This window comes from Natator depressus, chromosome 1, assembly GCF_965152275.1.
Source record: "Natator depressus isolate rNatDep1 chromosome 1, rNatDep2.hap1, whole genome shotgun sequence".
Taxonomy (NCBI): Eukaryota; Metazoa; Chordata; order Testudines; family Cheloniidae; genus Natator; species Natator depressus.
The window spans coordinates 346,833,164-346,853,604 of record NC_134234.1 but is presented as its reverse complement, the minus strand read 5'-3'; the positions used below and the strand labels follow the sequence as shown (position 1 = coordinate 346,853,604).

General features: G+C 57.1%; 1 protein-coding gene across 1 annotated transcript in view; it reads right to left on the bottom strand.

The window, feature by feature from the left end:
- The window catches only part of SND1 (staphylococcal nuclease and tudor domain containing 1), a 494,703-nt gene that overhangs the window by 130,410 nt on the left and 343,852 nt on the right, over positions 1 to 20,441 (bottom strand). Inside the window, exon 16 of the mRNA XM_074942785.1 lies at positions 3,354 to 3,463. Coding sequence (XP_074798886.1) covers positions 3,354 to 3,463 — 110 coding nt within the window. The remainder of the gene's footprint in view (positions 1 to 3,353; positions 3,464 to 20,441) is intronic.

The following is a 20,441-nucleotide window of genomic DNA, read 5'->3' as shown; positions in this document are numbered from 1 at the left end:
TATTAGAGACTCACACACTGACTTTGATTTGAATTGCTGGTTTCCTGGACAGGGAAGGACAGAGGTGGGGAACCCCTGCAATTTGCCTATTACAGCTGCTTCTGCGCGACCCCAGAGAAGGCTCCCGCGCCGGACTGCAGTACACCATGGAGCCCAGGAAACTCTGCTCACTGCAAGAAGTCTCGAGTCATTACTGTGTATTAGAAAGCTTGCGGAAGTGGCAGCTTTGCTGAATGCAAACGCAGCGGGGTTGTGCTGGGATAGGAGAGACCTCAGAAACTCGCCAAATGGAGACCTTTCCTTCTGAAAGGGAGCCGGGAAATGCAGCCGGGGCTGCGGAATAACTTGACAGTGAATGATGGCTGGAAATGTCAGCTTCTCAAAGCGGGCTGCCTTTATGCAGCGGACGCGGAAAACGAATTTAAGGGGAATTGGCTTGACAGTTCCCGAGATAACCAGTTCTTAAATCAATTTAAACCGAACGGGTGGGAGTTAGAATACAGGGCAATGATGCAAAATTGATACATAAATTTTCCTCATCTGAAGCGTGGATCCCTTGGAGGGGAATGTGCCCAATGAATAAAACAGAGCACACACGTCAGAGGGGGACAAAGCACAGCAGTGTGGTGCTGTCCACACACCAGGACGCAACACCAGCGAGATCCACGCACGTGACAGTACCGCCTGGCCTGCAACACACCCCAGCATTCTGCCTCCCACCGCACGCGAGCTATTCCCCACCCAAGAGTGGATCGGCTCATCTCTGAAAGAGCCCCCTGCTCCCCTGCCCAGGGGCCAGCTCCCAGCCCCCTCCAAACACTGCAGTCGGCCTGATCTCAGTGCTTGCCCCATCTTCTGTAGGGTTCACCTAAGGATCCCCATGGCTTGGGAAGGAGCTGCCAAGGTGAAGGGGCACGAGGATGGGATTTCGGAGAGGGGGAGGGGTCCTTCCTGGTGTTCTGAGATGCTAAAGGTCTGGTGAAAAGGTCACTGAGAATTCACAAGTGAGTCGCAGGCAGGAGCGGAAGCCTGCTGGAAAAGCTCCGGTGTGCAGAGGTGCCCAAGGTCAAGGCAAAGATCTCTCTCAAAGAGAAAAGAGAGAGTGGCTCGGCGCCACGTCTAGCAGCCCCTCTGATAACTGGGCGGGTGGGGGGCACACTGGGCGTCCCCCCGTCCACTCCTCACAGGCCACAAGGTGAAACTGCTGCTAGCCCTGCAGGTCACTGTCCTGCCTTGGGCCTGTCCTGGGCCCAGCCAATGCCTGTCTGTGCAAGAGGAGAGTAACCAGCGCACGGTGCCCGTCTGCCAGGGAGCCAGCACGCAGGAGCAGGGGGAGCTGGGCTGGCTTTCTGAGAGGTGAAAGCGTTACACGCTCTGCGGCCGAGGAGCAGCCTGCTTTCTACTGGGATTAGTACGCCTGTTAACAGTGCTCCTTCCCCGGCACTGCCCGAGCAGAGCAAGTCCCCCAGAATTGCTCAGTCTCCATAGACAGGGGACACACGGGGCAGGGGAGAGAGACTGGACACACAAGCGGAAGTGAGGACAGATGCGACAGCAGCAAACAGCATGGCAGTGCCGGGACGGGCAGGGATTCATTCGCTACTTAAATCTGAGGCTAGCAGGGGATTGGCTAGATGGAAAGACCAGGGCAGGGCAGGGGCAGGAGCAGCAGGCGCAGGGCATGGAGAATGCCACGAGAACATGGTACAAAGCAGGCGCAGGCCTCTGGCTGGCTCCTTCCCAAAGGCCCCGTGGCTGGGGGGCAGCCAGAGGGGGAGTCTCCCCTGCATAGTTCTAGGTCCGGGAGAAGAAGGGGCTGGCTGGACTCCTTTGAACCCCCTTCAACCCGGTGCAGCAGGGCCTGCTCAGAGAGAGACTTCACAGCGTGGGGGTGAGCGGCCACATACTCCCTGCGGAACAGAGAGCTGGTGCTTCACAGGGGTGAGAAACAAGCCCCAGCGTGAGCCCGGCTGCAGGAGTGAGCCCGAGCGCTTTCAACTCAGTGCCAGCCAGACCCGACCCTCTGCTCCACCTCCTGCAGAAACGTAGAGTCCCTTCCCCAAACCCAGAGTTAAACACCTGGTCACATGTCCCCGCTGCCCCCCCCAAGGGACTGCCACCAGCATGCGCCCCACCCCCGAGAGGCTGCCCCCTGCACATACAGCCACCCCCCCATTCTCACACACTTCCAGTTAGACCCCTCGACCTTTCCCAGCTGAGCTCTTCTATCCTGGGAAATGGGTTCTCAATACTTTAACCAGCACCCAGGTGCCTTCAAATTTCAACCAGCAGCACAGCCACCCTTGGGTGCACTTCGGCCCTTTGCCAGTCAGCCCATGGAGTTCTCTCAGCTGCAAGCTTGCTAGGCCTATACACTCCGACTCTAAGGTCAGAAGGGACCATCATGATCACCTAGTCTGACGTCCTGCACATCGCAGGCCATAGAACCTCACACAGCCACTCCTGTGACAGACCCCGACCCTCTGGCTGAGTTACTGATGTCCTCAAATCATCCGAGTGGCACCCTGCGCACGCTGCAGACCTGACGTCCCGGGGCTGGTTCGGACCCCAGCAAAGTAAAGCCAGGCCAGAACCGTGAGATGCAGATCTCGGAACAAGGTCCGAGGCCAGTTACCACGGGAGTCGGGGCTCAGTGGGGCTTGTCTGCCTGCCAGGGACCAATGTTGCAGTATCTACCCTTCCAGCCCACTTCCAGGCGGGTCAGCAGAACACCGAGCCGCCGCAGGGCTCCATGGCTGGGGAACTCGACCAACCAACAATTGTTGTCCCTCTCCCGGATGGCACAAAGGGCACAGCTGGGCATTTCACCGGGGAACGGGCACAGCCCCGCCCCCAACAGACCCTTCCAATCCCAAAGGCTGCTCCCTTTGCTTGAAAACGTTTCACTAACCCAAGCCTTACCGGTGAGGATGCTACGTTATAAACAAACTTCCCCACCGAGAGCAGGGAATAACGGCCAGGGAGAAGCGTGACTCCAGAGCACACCCCAGTGAGGCGCAGCAACCCAGATCAAACGCCGCCCACCGGGACCTCACCAGCTAGGGCTCTGCTGACGACAACCGCGATGCCTCAGTGCAGCGCGCCCCTCGACCCGCTCAGCAAGTCCCAGCCGGAGCCCAGTCTCCGCTCAGGATCAACCAACACACTGTGACACTGTTCGTGGGGAGGCAGCGGCCCAACAGGGGACCACGAGCACTCCCTACCGACCAGCCGACCGGGAGCCAGGGCCACGGCCCTCTGCCGCCGCCTATTTCAAGGCGGAGCCTCAAAGCCAGCCGCGGTGGCCACTGCGTGCAGGGGGAGGTGGGGCACGGTGGGGGCACATGTCCTACCTCACGCTGCAGCACCAGCTCCTTGGTGAAGACGGTGGCTTCTTCGCTGAAGGGCTCTCCCTCCTGGACCAGGCCGGGAAGGTTTCGTGCTCCGCGGGGACACTCGATACCTGAGTGGGGCGATAAACACACCTTGGTGAGGAGACGAGCCCCCAAGGGCCTCACGTGGTGTCACGGGCGCGAGGCGGGTGGGCAGGTTCTCACTCTGCTGAACCAGGCCCCTCAGCTTCACCTGCTGTAAAGTTACCCGGACAGACATGACAGCACCAGATTTCCAAGCTCCAGACCCCTCGGCGTGAGAATCACCTGCTGCTGCTGCAGGGAGGCTGGCACAGAACTTGGTACAGAAGGTTCCATCTCCATGCCTGGCCTGGAGACCACACAGAGATGTCGCTCTGCAAAGCCACCCAGGGCAGTGGCTCAAGAGGGAGCCTTTCACCCTGGGTGCCACGGTCCCTGCAGGCCCCGGAAACATGAGACCCACTGCACGCAAGCTGGGCACGGCTCCTGGCTAGCTGCCAGCAAAGCCTCGGGACGGGCACAGGAAACACTGGAATGCGTTACCTAGAGAGGTGGTAGAATCTCCTTCCTTAGAGGTTTTTAAGGTCAGGCTTGACAAAGCCCTGGCTGGGATGATTTAACTGGGAATTGGTCCTGCTTCGAGCAGGGGGTTGGACTAGATGACCTTCTGGGGTCCCTTCCAACCCTGATATTCTATGATTCTATGTCTGTGCTGCCCTACGCATTAGATCACTGGGGGCCTGACCCAAAGCTCGCGGAGCCAACGGGAGTCTCCAGCGACTTCAGGAGACTCCTGATCAGGCCCAAAGGGCCTTGGATACCCCCAGGGGTTCAAGGAAAACGTTTATGGACAGGGAAGGTGCCCAGACACTATGGTGATGGGCACTAGAGAGACTCCACAGGAGCAGACAGCCAAGCCCTGGGAGGGGAAGGAGGGCTAGGCAGAACGCATTGCCCACGTCCCCCCAGCAGAGAGGAGGGGGTGGCTGAGGAAAATGCTCTGCCAGGAGCCAGGTGCTTGAATTAATCTCTGAGCTGGGGGAGGAGAAAGAGGAGGAGGACAGAGATCTAAATAAGGTATCACAACTTCCGCCAGGATGATCAGGATAATCATCAAGTGAAAGGCAACTGTGTGGACAGCCCTGACCCTGATGCGAGGAACGCTTCTATTAATTCTTTTTACAGCGAGCGAGCAAGCAAGCACCCCCCACTCCCTTGCAAGGCGAGCGCTGGATTTCCTCTGCAGCTTGCAAGCGGAATGCTGATCAGCTCAAGCCCAGGCCAGGAAGGGAAGTAGTTTAAAGTCGGGTGAAATCTACAAAGCTGGGGGAGGGGGGGCTTCCACTCAACCCAGGAGCCCATTTCTGCAAAACAATTCTACAAAGTAATAAAAGCTGGGAAAGCAAGCGCCAGGACGGAGCCTGAAATGAGTGTTTAGTGAAGGGAGTGTGCTGTCAGCTGGAGAACAAGGGGACCACAGTGCATAGAGGTACTTTATTACAGCCACCGCCGCATCTGTCAAAAGGCTCATTCACCGAGCGTGTGCGCGCTCTGCAAAATGTCAGCGCGGCTTGGCCAGCAGCAGGGAGCACCCAGAGCTCCCTGCCCAACCCGGCTCAGCTCCTCGGACCCCCAGCGACAGCCCCCCTCGCTCCTGACAGCCTGGATAGCCACCCACGAATCCAGTCAGAACGCACGGCCAGCCCTTCCTACCAAGGGTCGCTCGCTATGCTGGAGACCCGGGGGAGAGACCTCCAGAATGCACCCTCCTTCCCATTCATGCTGGGCAATGCCCACACGGGCAGCTACACCAGGAGCGAAGGTGAGCGGGATGGGGACGCCCATGGATTCACAGCGTCAGAGACCCTTGCTGGCACTCTGATTGGGCCCCGCCTGGCCTTAGAATCAATGCTATACATGCCGGGGTCCCCCGCTTCACCCACTCCATCCAGTCTGCCCCCGTGAAAAGCCCAACTCTACGGAGAGCCCAGTCACCTGGGCCACCGAACCCATTAACTCTTCTGTGAGCCAGCTGGACACGCGTCACCAGGCTGGGGCGATATTGTTGCTGACGGGGGACACAGCGCAGAGCCGAGTGCGGGCAGAGGCAAGAACCACGATGCTCCAGCGGGAAGGGAAGGGGGTTTCCTCTCCCAGGGAGCAGCGCAGACACTGCAACCTGCTGCCAGCGAACCCAGCTCCTGGGCTGGGGGAGGAAGGACCTGGCCGCTTGGACCAGATGGGGAAAGTGAGGTGCACAGAGGCAACCAACATTCAAACCTGGCTGCCTAGAGCTCGCCACCTCAACAAGCAGCCCGATTTTCCGAGGTGCTGCCCCATTGAAGCCAACAGGAGTGGTGGGTGCTCAGCAGACTGAGTTGCCTACCCCTCGGCAGTTGAGACCCCACTCCCGGGGAGCAGTTACACTGACCCAGTGGGCAGAGTTCTGGAGGAACAGAAATCGTTGCAGGCACGTGGCCCAATGTGAAAACGCTGCCCCGAGCATGCAGCCCAAGGTCCCCCAGTGTGGCAGCGACACAGCACAGGTAGGACTTGGACACCATCTCCTACACCCGGCTCGAAAGACAGAGGAGCAGCAGAAGCCCCACCGGGAGGCAGACAAGGCATAAAACATTGCCCAGAGCCAGCTAAACATCTGAAGGGAGATACTGCTGGAGGTACAGACGCTATCCCAAGCCAGTTTAATAAGCGCGCATAAATTTTGGGTTGTGCTTATTACCTTTAATAGCTGCCTTTGCTGATAACACCGACTGGGCACTGCCTGATAAGCAAGTATTAATTCTGTCACATTATTACAGACACAGAAGCAGGTCAAGTGCTAGTCTTACCCCTCATCCCCAAATCGTGCAAGTCATTACTAAAAATAAAAGAGGGATAAAAGCTGGAACATTCACACTCCAATTCCAAGCTGCGAGGGGGATTTCCAATGGAGATGCTGACAGCAAGAGGCAGCGTCCCTATGCTTTAGGTCTCAGCCAAGAGAGCGGACGAGCCAAAGACGCTATGTGAGAATGCACCAAGCTCCCAGTTTTCGGGATCTTCCTTCTGACAGTCACCCTGGCCCCAGCCCTCAGCCGCATTACGTTCACACAGCCTCAGTCACTCAGCTGGCCTGTCTGCAGTGGATTTAGTCACACGTGGGTTAGTGAGGGATGGAGTTTACCATGAAGCTACGATTAGAGGGAGGTTGATGCAAGAATGTACTGATGATAACCCCCCAAAAATGTACAGGGCTACTGACCCATGGAGACTCAATCACTTTAGGAAGAAGAGTAACACACACAGCACTGCAATGCGGCCACCTCTGGGGTGCAGCCGACTGACAGTCCACAGCAACGCTAACCAACAGATTAGGGCAGGAAGGGAAAACCTAATAATGCAACTGAGGCTGCAAGGGGTATTTAGGGATTACAACTTCCGGTCTAGGCATTAGGATGCATGTCTCCAACTGGCTGGCTGTGTTTCAATCCCACAAGAAGTGGCCAAAGCCATGTATAGCGCGCTGGCAATCCCAGGCATTGGCTGGATCCACATTAGGCTGCACCCTGGGGTGGGCGGAAGAGAGAGGTCTCAGCTCTGCTCAAAGAGAGGATGGAAACCGAGGCCCACGATGGTCAGCGTTCATGGTACATGTGGTGTCAAAGCTCTCAGGGACAGAGCCCTAAGGGGTCTCTGTCACGGAGTCCCCGGGCGATGCTCTGGAGCTGCTCCCTACGAAGCCAGTCAGGACTCTGGGGAAGTCTCCTCTCTGTGAGCAGCCTATCTGCAGGACACACAGCTCACACAGCTTCCACCTTCCTGGATCTGACCTAGGAGCATCCAGCATCCTCTGCCTCTCCGTGCGCTTCCCACAGCGAGTCCACCCAGGCGGGGTCCTGCGGAAGCCAGAGGGTCCTGCCCCACAACTCCGCAGTCAGACGGGACTCTCAGCCAGCCAGGAAAACAGAAGGTTTATTAGACGACAGGAACATGGTCTAACACAGAGCTCGTAGGTACAGAGAACAGGACCCCTCAGCTGGGTCCATTCTGGGGGGCAGTGAGCCAGACAACCCCGTCTGCCTTTCACTCCACATCCCCAGCCAGCCCCAAACAAACTCCCTCCAGCCCCTGCTCCTCTGGGCTTTGTTCCTTTCCTGGGCCAGGAGGGCACCGGATCCCTTTGTTCTCCAACCCTTTAGCTCTCACCTTGCGGGGGGGAGGGTCCAGGCCATCAGGTGCCAGGAAAAAGGGTGTTGGCCATTCTCTGTGTCCAGACCCCTGCACACACCTGCCCCTCTAGGGCTCTGCAACCACCATACACCCTTATCCCACCACCTAGATACTTAAGAACTGCATAGGGGAAACTGAGGCACCCCCACACTATTCAGAGGAAACGTTAAGAACAGTCCCCCCATGGGACTCAGGGAGCCTGGGGCACGGGCCACACCACCACACCAGGTTGCACTTCTGGCCCTAACAAGCCACAGAGAGTGCACGTGAGGTTAACGCCATTTATGCTTCAGAAGCCATGACGTTGCCACGCAAGAGAACCACCAGGAGCCAGTCCCAAGGGAGGAGTGAGCACCCTGGAGCAGAGACCAGAGCAGTTTCTGCAACGAAGGGCACAGGACAGAGGCTGGGGCAATCTTGGCCCAGCTGAGCCTCGGGAGCCAGAGGCAAACGGCAGGGGGAGAATCCCAAGGGGGAGCCGCAAGGTTCTGCGAACACGCCGAGGTGGTGGCATGGCAGCAAGGCCAGGGCCCCACACTCCAGGCAGCCTGGTGCCCTCCCACCTCCGCACAGCGAGGCAGCCACTCAGAGCCCCGTCCCAACTCAGCAACGACCGCTGCTCAGACTGCTCCGGCTTCGGCCTGGCTGTGCCGAGCCCTTCCCCTGGCTCTGAGCCTGGGGAGTGAGGGGCCGGCTCTGAGATCCTCTCCCAGGGATCCAATACCTCCTCACAAAGACAAACAGCCAACAACCCCGCCCAAGCCTCAGCACCAGCCAGGGGTGGATTTCATCCTGGAAGGGTACAGCAGACGGGCTGGCGGTGGGCAGAGGCGAGCTGGAGAATTGAGAATTCCCCTGGCCGGACACAGGGTTCGCTGGAATCGCGCTGCCCAGTTCTTCCAGGGACCAGGGAGTCAATGCTGCTGAGCGGCAAGGCCCAATGGCTGGGTGCCCAAGGCAGCGGGACAGGGCCAATCAGCACCCCGCAGCACACCAGCCATCACGTTACCACCCAGCCACCGGAGCCATAGAATCATAGAATCATAGAATATCAGGGTTGGAAGGGACCCCAGAAGGTCATCTAGTCCAACCCCCTGCTCGAAGCAGGACCAATTCCCAGTTAAATCATCCCAGCCAGGGCTTTGTCAAGCCTGACCTTAAAAACCTCTAAGGAAGGAGATTCTACCACCTCCCTAGGTAACGCATTCCAGTGTTTCACCACCCTCTTAGTGAAAAAGTTTTTCCTAATATCCAATCTAAACCTCCCCCATTGCAACTTGAGACCATTACTCCTCGTTCTGTCATCTGCTACCATTGAGAACAGTCTAGAGCCATCCTCTTTGGAACCCCCTTTCAGGTAGTTGAAAGCAGCTATCAAATCCCCCCTCATTCTTCTCTTCTGCAGACTAAACAATCCCAGCTCCCTCAGCCTCTCCTCATAAGTCATGTGCTCTAGACCCCTAATCATTTTTGTTGCCCTTCGCTGGACTCTCTCCAATTTATCCACATCCTTCTTGTAGTGTGGGGCCCAAAACTGGACACAGTACTCCAGATGAGGCCTCACCAGTGTCGAATAGAGGGGAACGATCACGTCCCTCGATCTGCTCGCTATGCCCCTACTTATACATCCCAAAATGCCATTGGCCTTCTTGGCAACAAGGGCACACTGCTGACTCATATCCAGCTTCTCGTCCACTGTCACCCCTAGGTCCTTTTCCGCAGAACTGCTGCCTAGCCATTCGGTCCCTAGTCTGTAGCTGTGCATTGGGTTCTTCCGTCCTAAGTGCAGGACCCTGCACTTGTCCTTATTGAACCTCATCAGATTTCTTTTGGCCCAATCCTCCAATTTGTCTAGGTCCTTCTGTATCCTATCCCTGCCCTCCAGCGTATCTACCACTCCTCCCAGTTTAGTATCATCCGCAAATTTGCTGAGTGCGCAATCCATACCATCCTCCAGATCATTTATGAAGATATTGAACAAAACCGGCCCCAGGACCGACCCCTGGGGCACTCCACTTGACACCGGCTGCCAACTAGACATGGAGCCATTGATCACTACCCGTTGAGCCCGACAATCTAGCCAGCTTTCTACCCACCTTATAGTGCATTCATCCAGCCCATACTTCCTTAACTTGCTGACAAGAATACTGTGGGAGACCGTGTCAAAAGCTTTGCTAAAGTCAAGAAACAATACATCCACTGCTTTCCCTTCATCCACAGAACCAGTAATCTCATCATAAAAGGCGGTTAGATTAGTCAGGCATGACCTTCCCTTGGTGAATCCATGCTGACTGTTCCTGATCACTTTCCTCTCATGTAAGTGCTTCAGGATTGATTCTTTGAGGACCTGCTCCATGATTTTTCCAGGGACTGAGGTGAGGCTGACTGGCCTGTAGTTCCCAGGATCCTCCTTCTTCCCTTTTTTAAAGATTGGCACTACATTAGCCTTTTTCCAGTCATCTGGGACTTCCCCCGTTCGCCACGAGTTTTCAAAGATAATGGCCAAGGGCTCTGCAATCACAGCCGCCAATTCCTTCAGCACTCTCGGATGCAACTCGTCCGGCCCCATGGACTTGTGCACGTCCAGCTTTTCTAAATAGTCCCTAACCACCTCTATCTCCACAGAGGGCTGGCCATCTCTTCCCCATTCTGTGATGCCCAGCGCAGCAGTCTGGGAGCTGACCTTGTTAGTGAAAACAGAGGCAAAAAAAGCATTGAGTACATTAGCTTTTTCCACATCCTCTGTCACTAGGTTGCCTCCCTCATTCAGTAAGGGGCCCACACTTTCCTTGGCTTTCTTCTTGTTGCCAACATACCTGAAGAAACCCTTCTTGTTACTCTTGACATCTCTTGCTAGCTGCAGCTCCAGGTGCGATTTGGCCCTCCTGATATATCTTTCCTACATGCCCAAGCAATATTTTTATACTCTTCCCTGGTCATATGTCCAACCTTCCACTTCTTGTAAGCTTCTTTTTTATGTTTAAGATCTGCTAGGATTTCACCATTAAGCCAAGCTGGTCGCCTGCCATATTTACTATTCTTTCGACTCATCGGGATGGTTTGTCCCTGTAACCTCAACAGGGATTCCTTGAAATACAGCCAGCTCTCCTGGACTCCATTGCTCGCCTTCCACCCCGCCGGCGAGTGCTGACATGGAAAGGGGTGTCTGGTGTATGAGTGCACGGGCCACACCCCAACTCCCGAAGGGCCAGGGCGCAAGCTGGGGGCTCCATGTCTCTGCCTACCACAGAAACGGCAGGTGCCAGCATGCAAAGCCTCACGCTGGGGCTGCAACCCACAGACAGCCGAGAACCACTGGGCACAGCCCCCATGGCCTGGGAGTTGCTGGTGTACGAGCATCACCGGGGGTGGGGGGGAAGGAGGCGGCCATTCAAAGCCACCAGTCCCCCCAGCTGGGGTAGGTGTGAAACTGCAACTGTTTTTAGGCAGCAAGTTTGTCTGGCACTTGCTTTCCTCCAGCCGACTGACGCTGTGTGGAAAGGGCAGAACTGCCATGAATTGGGAATGCGAGCAGCTGCTGGGCGGGGCCGGCTCTTCCATTTGAACCAGGGAAGGGGCAGCAGCTCCCTTTGGAGAGAGAAAGCCTGCTGTCCTCTTCTGAAGGGCCTCTGTGCTGGGCTGACAGGCCAGGGCTGGCTCTCACCTTCCTGCACTCTCACAGGTTTTAATGCTGAAGCTTTTGTACTCAGGTGGGAGGAGGAGATTTCCTGGCACGGGCAGGCATATGGGAACCCGCTTTGGAAAATCTCTGCTTTCGCCACTGCCTGGCATGCTCCCTCCTCCGCTGGCTGGGCAGAACTCTGGCCCAGTGTGACAAAGCGGGACTGTTCTTAATGTTTCCTCTGAATAGTGTGGGGGTGCCTCAGTTTCTCCTAGGCAGTTCTTAAGTATCTAGGGGGTGGGGTAAGCGTGTATGATCGTTGCAGAGCCCTAGAGGGCAGGTGTGGGCAGGGGTCTGGACACAGAGAATGGCCGACACCCTGTTTCCTGGCAACTGATGGCCTGGGCCCTTCCCCCCTGCAAGGTGAGAGCTAAAGGGTTGGAGAACAAAGGAATCAGGGGACCTCCTGGCCCGGGAAAGGGACAAAGCCCAGAGGAGGAGGGGCTGGAGAGAGTTTCAGTTTGGGGCTGGCTGGAGACATGGAGTGAAGTGCAGACGGGGTTGTCTGGCTCACTGCCCCCCAAAATGGACCCAGCTGAGGGGTCCTGTTCTCTGCACCTACAAGCTCTGGTTTCGACCATGTTCCTGTCGTCTAATAAACCTTCTATTTTACTGGCTGGCTGAGAGTCCCGTCTGACTGCGGAGTTGGGGGGCAGGACCCTCTGGCTTCCCCAGGACCCATCCTGGGCGGACTCGCGGTGGGAAGCACACGGAGGGGCAGAGGATGCTGAATGCTCCAAGGTCAGACCCAGGAAGGTGGAAGCCGGGTGAGCTGTGTGTCCTGCAGACAGGCTGCTCCCCGAGAGGAGACTTCCCCAGAGTCCTGACTGCCTTCGTAGGGAGCAGTTCCAGAGCATCGCCTGGGGACTCCATGACACCCAGCAAATGGGGGGCAGCGTGGCTCACTGGGGAGAGAACCTAGGAGACCTGCATTCTAGGCCTGGCTCAGAAGTCAAACTGTTGCGTGACCCTGTCCAAGTCCAGGCCTCCCTCTGTGCCTCAGTTTCCTGCTCTGTAAATGGGGTGTCCTGAGTCCTCCTCCAGTCCTATCCCCTGGGCCACACTGCTGGTCACGCAGTCTCTCGCCTGCCACGTGTTACCAGGGAAGCTGGACTCTGGAACAGCAGGGAGAAGGCAGGTTTCCAGATGTGACCGCAAAGGAGCCGGGAATTCGATGGGCCAGGCACACTCAGGGAGGCTGTTCCGCGGGGTGGGAGCTGCAGAGGAGAAGGCTTTGCACCAGTAAAAGTGGGATGTCTGGAGGGACACAGGGGAGGCTGCTGCTAACAAGCAGAGCGGAGCAGAGAGGAGGCCCATGATAGCAAGTCCACAGAAAGCTCTAAATGCATGGAGGGTCACTTCAGGGGTCCCAGCTGTGCCTAAAGCAGGGGGCAGATGCAGATCCAGGCAGGCCCGAGGCAGGGCATTTCAGCTGAGGGTGACTTCTGCAACGAGGCGATGGCGACGGCAGATAGAGGCGTCTTACCCTGAGCTCGGCGCTGGGGTAGCTGCGAGCCTCCCACTCGTGCAGTGAGCGACGTGAGGCCCATTCTCTCCCCAGGGGATGCTGGATGTGCAAGGGAGGGGTCTGGTCTTTTAATTCTCATGATTCGTCCACACTGCTCTGGACTCTTGCTGGAGAGGGCGGTAGGAGCGGGAGGTCTGGGATGCTCCTGAGCTTCTGGGGAGGGGGCAGGTTTGTTCCCCAGTCGGGCTGGCTCCCCAGCGAGCGCCATCTCCATCACAGACAAGCTCTGCCCTTGCAGCAGGGAGCCCCGCTGTGCCCGAGGAACGGAGCTGCCGACCACAGTCCCTGTCCCACAGCATCACGCGATCTGGGGTAGCCTGAGCCCACGCCCTCGGCCGCCTTGAGACAGACTCTGAACTCTGCCAAAGGAAGCCAGTGCAGACAGCGGAAATGGGTTGGAGCCTCCTTTATCCCCACCAGGTTTACTATTGTATCCCAGCTGGCCCCATTTCAGGCTAGCCAGAGCAGCCGACCCCTGGGCCAGCCTAGCCCGTTTGAAGGCACTGCCTCCCTGCCACGGAGTCCCCGGGCGATGCTCTGGAACTGCTCCCCATGAAGCCAGGCAGGACTCTGGGGCAGTCTCCTTTCTGTGAGCAGCCTGTCTGCAGGACACACAGCTCACACAGCTTCCACCTTCCTGGGTCTGACCTCGGAGCATTCAGCCTCCTCTGCCCCTCCGTGTGTTTCCCACAGCGAGTCCGCCCAGGCGGGGTCCTGGGGAAGCCAGAGGGTCCTGCCCCCCAACTCCGCAGTCAGACGGGACTCTCAGCCAGCCAGTAAAACAGAGGTTTATTAGACGACAGGAACGTGGTCTAACAGAGCTTGTAGGTGCAGAGAACAGGACCCCTCAGCTGGGTCCATTTTGGGGGGCAGTGAGCCAGACAACCACATCTGCCCTTCACTCCATGTCTCCAGCCAGCCCCAAACTGAAACTCCCTCCATCCCCTGCTCCTCTGGGCTTTGTTCCTTTCCTGGGCCAGGAGGTCACCGGATTCCTTTGTTCTCCAACCCTTTAGCTCTCATCTTGCAGGGGGGAAGGGCCAGGCCAACAGGTGCCAGGAACAGGGTGTTGGCCATTCTCTGTGTCCAGACCCCTGCACACACCTGCCCTCTAGGGCTCTGCAACCATCATACACCCTTATCCCACCACCTAGATACTTAAGAACTGCATAGGGGAAACTGAGGCACCCACACAATATTCAGAGGAAACATTAAGAACAGTCCCACTTCGTCACACTCCCCAACGCCAGGGAAGACGGGACAGATCCGTGTGTTCCTGAGGACACTTGCCGCCAGCGAGGGAGAGCAGCAAGCCCGTGTTCAGTTTCCCATGCCTCCAAGGTGGGCTTTGTCATCAGCTTGTTTCCGTTCGGCTGCACAAGAGCGTGACCTGTCCAAGCCGGATGGGCCTGCTCCAGCAGGTGGGACTGGCTGAGTGGATCGCGCCTGGGCCTCCACGTAACCTCTCCTTGCTGGTGATTTAAAAGCCCACGCACCGATGGGCTGACGAATGCCGTCCTTCCCTGCATGTCGAATGCCAAGAGTGCGGCCGTAAACCATCTGCACAGGCTGGGGATGTCTGGCATGACAGGGTGTCTCGTTCCAGTACAGCTGTTCATCTTCAGCTTTGCTGTAAGCACTGGTTGCAATAATGTCGCTGTCAACATCCAGCACAAGGCGGGAAGAGCCCGCACAGAGCAAGAGACAGGCGCAGTGAGTGACGGGAACTGCCAAGTTCTAATCCTGCTCCATGCCCCACGCCCGGCCGCATGGAGACATCCGGAGCAGGGTCAGTTCATATCTCTGGTCTTGCGGACAGCGGGGACAACACTGACCTTGCCAAGCAGATTGGGAGGACTGGTTAGTCCTTGCCATGAGTGAGTGTTAGCTCTGTTTTCACCTTCCAGAAGAACGGCCGTCCTGGGTCAGACCAAAGGTCCATCTAGCCCAGTATCCTGTCTTCTGACAGCGGCCAAAGCCACTGAGGAAATGAATAGAACAGGGAATCATCAAGTGATCCACCCCATCGCCCATTCCCAGCTTCTGGCAAACAGAGGCTAGGGACACCATCCTGGCTAATAGCCATTGATGGCCCTGTCCTCCATGAACTTATCTAGTTCTTTTTTGAACCCTGTTATAGTCTTGGCCTTCACAACATCCTCTGGCAAGGAGTTCCACAGGTTCACTGTGCATTGTGTGAAGAAATACCTCCTTTTGTTTGTTTTAAACCTGCTGCCTATTCATTTCATTGCGTGACCCCTAGTTCTTACAGTATGAGGAGTAAATAGCACTTCCTTATTTACTTTCTCCACACCAGTCATGATTTTACAGACCTCAACCATATCCCCCCTTAGTCTCTTTTCCAAGGTGAAAAGTCCCAGTCTTATTAATCTCTCCTCATAGGGAAGCTGTTCCAGACCCCTAAGCATTTTTGTGCCCGTTTTTGAACCCTTTCCAATTCCAATACATCTTCCGAGTGCGTAAGTGTCACCCCACCGCCAGTAACGTGGCAATTCATACCACAGCCCCAGCCCCGAGACATCGGCAGAGCCCTCCCTGTCTAAGGAAATGGCATGGACTCTTGCGGGAGGGGGAAGAGGTCTGGTGGCCAGGGCCCTAGGTTGGGATTTGGGAAACCCAGGGCCAATTCTCTGCTCTGCCACGGGTTCCTTTATGTGACCTTGGCTGTGTCACATAGCCTCTGTGTCGGCCCTGCCTGCCACCCAGCTCTGACTGCAGTGAGGGCCAGACGAGTGCCACAGACCCCAATGGCTACGACTGCCAACTTCTGATCTTCCCCTCCCCACAGACACACGCTACGCTTCAGCGCCATGAATCTAAGAACCAACCTCCCTCCCAGCGTGAGCTGCACATTGCTCCTGGCGCGAGTATCTTGTCTCTGCTTCCCGCCCCCCTTCAGCCTGCCTCTGGCTTTTATGTCCAGTAATTACTATGGAAACTATGCTGTCGTCCCTCTGAGTGGTGCTTGGCGACAGGGAAAGGCAGGCAAGGCTGTGGAGAGGGGGCTCCAGCAGCGCAGGGGAGAGTTAAGGGCACTGTAGGAGCAGATACTTAAAGCTGAGGAAATAAAGGTGTGAGAGATTTGAGCGTGTTGGCTGAAATGGTTTTGTGCCTGGACCCGGTGGGGAGCCTGCCCCCCCATGGCCAAGTAGTACATGGAGATGAATCTCTCCCCCTAGGGCCCAGGCATTTGTTAAAGCTGCGCACGGAAGATACAGAGGTCCTGCTCCAGGCCTTATTCCTGCACCTGCTGGATAGGAGCATTCCCCGTATTTGTATGGCAGCTGCTCTCCACAAGAGTCTCGGGCACGTTCAAGAACAACTCGAGAGACAATCAGGAAACAGCACCGGGACTCTGCCCCCAGGGAAGAGTCAGAAGGAGGAAGTACAATGGGAGAGCGAGGAGGTGAAATGGAGTAAAGCAATGTGGTGACCACTGATAAAGACACAGTGGAAAGGGTCTGCACTGCAACAGAGCCTGGACAAGGCTGGGAACTCAGCACTGACCAGTACGTCTACACAGAAGACTCTCAGCACTGCTGCACTGGCTCAGGTCAGCCGGCTGGGGCTGTGGCTATAGAATGGCAGTGTAGCTGTTCGGGCTCAGAGACCCTCTCCCTTTGTGGGGTCCCGAACGTCTACCCTGCAATGCTATTGTGCTGAAGCCCTAGTCCCAGCAAGCTTTTACTGCAGTGTACACACCCCCTTAGCGAGAGGTGGGAATACCCCCAGGCTAGAGAACCGTACACCTCCACACTGTCAGAGGATTGCTCCCACAGATTCCCGCTGGATCCAGGGCCGGTATCAAAGGGAGAGCCATCTGCCCCAGCACCTGAGGCTCAGACCAGACAGCGACAGGAGGAACTGATCATATCTCTGTCTCCATCCAGCTGCGTTGCACCTGGTGCTAGGGACCGACACGCACGGCCCTCGCTAAGCACACAGCCTGGCTGGAATGCACACGGAGCGCTCGCGGCTGGCTGAACGCACAGGCTCTGGGGCTGCAGTTTGCAGAAGAGAAATCACATGCGCTAACCCCTTAGACTGGGGAGAGGCGACTGCTTGGATAAATGCTGTTTGAGCAACTTACCTACTGCCCCATTACCTGTGTAACATAAAACCTCTGCCTCATAACCGGTTAACTCGGCCCCTGGTAATGGCGCTATTTGAATGGGAACACGCAGGGAGCCGGTGCTGGAGGCCTGGCTCCCTGTGGCCCTTTCTGCACCGTGCTGGATGCGGTTTGGCCTTTGATTTCTGGCTGCCACAGGAGCAGTCACAAAAGCAGGATCTGGGTAGAGGCCTGGGACCTGCCTCCGGGGACGGCGATCAAGCTGGGCTTCCCTTGAGGCGGTCAGCCTCCCCAGAGAGCTGCGTGGGTGCTAAGGAGGACTTTGTGTAGCTTGGTTTCCAGCGGCCCACGAGCCCCTCCAGCACGTGTGGAGAGAGGGCGGGAACAGACACATGCACACACTGTCACTGTCTGACAGAGAAAGGCAAAGCCAGGGCCCAGTACCCCTCAACTCCCATGGAGTCAAGGGCATTTACGGGGTTTGGTACCTCTCAGAATCAGTCACAAGTTGCCTGCCAGGCACCTCCTCGCCTTCCAGCTACAAACCCCGGGGCCACCCCTCCGCTCTGAGCTGCAGCACCAAATCCCGTCTCATCTGCGACCTTCCCAACAGAAAGAGCCTGGCTCCCTTCAGAATAAGTAAAACCCTCCTGGGCGTCGAGCTGTGCCACCAATCAGGGGATAAAGGAGAACTGGAGCGCAAGCTGACCTCAGAGGTAATAAGACTCAGGGACCAAAACGCATGAATCAAAATCCCAGAAGAGAAACACTTTGCGAGCGTCCTTCACCTCCCTCGGAAAACTAACAGCAAAGTGGAGAAGCAATTCAAAGCACCGCCCCGGTGCCAGGAGAGAGACCGGCTCAGCAACATAAATACTGATCCGCTTTGATCTACAGCTCTCAGCCCGGCACCGCTTGAAGGACTGGGCTCATTCTTTTGGTGATCATATTATGAAGAATGGTGGCACTTGGAAAAATTACAGGGAAGGGCGACAAAGTTCAGCTGCTCTTAACCCTGGTGTCAGCAAAGGTGACAAGGATTAAAATACGCACTACAGAGCTCTAAATCTGTGTGGCTCCCGCTGGCGGGCGAGATGAACAGCCAGAGGGAACAAGGGGAACTGCTGAAGTGTGCAGCTGCTTCCTGCATGCAAGACGGGAGCCGGGGGAATTAAACCCCAAACTGAACAAGACAGATCTCTGTGGCACTGTACTTTACAAAGCTGTCTCCAGAAACGGAGAATTCTAGAGTGAGGGGGTGGTAAAGAATAAAGAGCAAGGATGGGACCATTGGGGAATCCAAAAGACACGCAGCCCAGTGGGTCCAGGTGGTGTGAACCCAGGGCACTGACGGAATAGCAACCATTATTTCTCATGTGTCCTGGGAAAAGGGCAGACCCAGAGACCTGGAGGGAAACAAAGGGGGTGCGGATTTTCAATTAAGGAAAGACGATCGATCCTGGCAATTACTCTTCTGCATGTGGAACTGCTGCTGTCCCTAATAAGTGCTGGACCAAGTATGAAAAGAAAGAGGTTGCGGACCACCTAAGAGGAGCAGCTCACTCGGGAGGTCGAGATTAAATGGGCGGGCAGAGGAATTAGCTCATGTTTCTGTAGGCGTCATGGCAGGGGAGGGGAATCACAGCCCACCTTGTTTGAGACATGAGGCTCCTGGAGCACTTCACCCTGCCTGCTCCCAGTGACGCATGTTTGACAGGTGGGGGAGCTAAACAGAGGCAAGAACAGAACCCCAGAGCGCCCGACTCCCTGCTCTCTCCCCTGGACCCTGCACCCTACAAAGGCAGATGGCCCGAGCAAAGGTGGGATTAGAACGCAGCTCCCTGCTGAGTTGTCTGCCAGTGGGATTAACGCGGCAGCCCCCCGCACACACATGAGGCTGGCAAGGAAAGGGGGAACCCTCCCCACATCCAACCCCTCCAGCCCGCCAGGACCCTCCCCCGACACCCACCAGCTCCCCCCATTTCTACTGCACAATCCTAATTCACCTGCTTCGAGACTTTTCTGCCCAGTTTATCACAATCTGAGCAATCAAATCAGCTGCCAGCTTCTTTCTGAACAGCCATCCTCATGCTTTCCCAGGAGTGGGTCTGAGAGGAGACCCCAGCCTCCATGGGTCCCACGCTTGGCCATGACCAGCGCTGCTCAGCCCCTTCAGTCCCAAAGTCCAGAGCAGCGGCCTCTCCCCCCTCACCCAGCATCCACTTCAGCTCCCTTGGAAGCGACCATCCGCAGAAGCAACACTCCCCATGCTGCCAACCCTGCCTGGCGTGCTTCTCTCTAGCGCAGGAGTTTCTTGGACCTGATCTCACAGCACAAAAAGCATCTGGAGGAAATAGGGGAATAAATCAGAAAGAAAGTGCTTTCTGCAGCAAAATCTCCCCCCAGCGCCTCCACATATTAATGACCCTGGGGAACCTGGCGCAGGTTTGCTTTCGCGGTGGATGTTCCCCAGCATATCCATGTGACCCGCTTTGCGAGGCGAGTGAGCGGGGGGGGGGGGGGGGGGGAGGCTCTGCATTCTGGAAGGAAACACAACCCCGCTCGCTTCCCGGCCAGGCTGGCCTGAAGGAGGCTCTGCTGAAGCCAGGCCACACTGGGCAAGGGCCAGGAGCACGGATGCTGCGGGCTGCCAGCGCCCTGATAGGTGCACCCTACCCAGCCACGCCGGGCCACAAACAGAGGCACAGAAGGGCCCCACTCGGCCGGGGGAGGGTTAAGGGCCAGGGCTGCAGGGGCAGGGGCGTTTACACCCTGGGAATGTGGAGAAGAATGAACGGGAGAGACCGGGTTGCTCTTCCGCCCACTCACAAGCCTCCACGCCAGGTGCCTGATCAATCTCAGAGCTGCTGCCCTCGCTCCGCCGGGGGGAGAAGCCAGCGCTGTGTCCAGAGCGGGGCCCAGAGCTGGCCTCCACTCAACTCCCCGTTACGCCTCCTAACAGTCTGTGGCCTAAGCCAGCTATCGAATCAGGAGCATCGCTAGGGGGCTTCTTCCCCCCGCCCTGCCCCAGAAACCTCCTTCACTCCCTGCCCCGATGCTCCGCTAGCCTGGTCTCCTTGGCGGCTACAGTGCTGCTTGGCCTCCCCCACTGCAGCCTGCCAGCCCCCTGCCCTCGACCCACCCGCTAGCTCCTCCGCCCGGCCGGCGGCACCGCCCTTGGTGCTCCATTCTCCTTGCCAGAGCTGCTCCTCTCCGCCTAGAGGCCCCAGGCTCAGTGGCCCCTCCCTCTCCAGAGGACAGGGGGCCATGTTGAGAGGCCAGGAAGCAGCCTGGTCCCACACCCCCCCGCCAGCAGCCACGGAAATGCAGTGCCCAAGCTAGAGGTCAGTCTGGGGGAAGCCCAGCCTGCACTTGTGTCTGCTTCGATCCAGAACCCCGAACCCAGAATCCTGAGGGGGCAGAACTACCCGAGACTGGGGCCCAAGGACCCCGACGGGGTCCTCTCCACATGGCTCCAGCTACGCGGGCCAGATGGCACCGTCATCCCCTTGCCCACCCCCGGCTGTCCCTGAG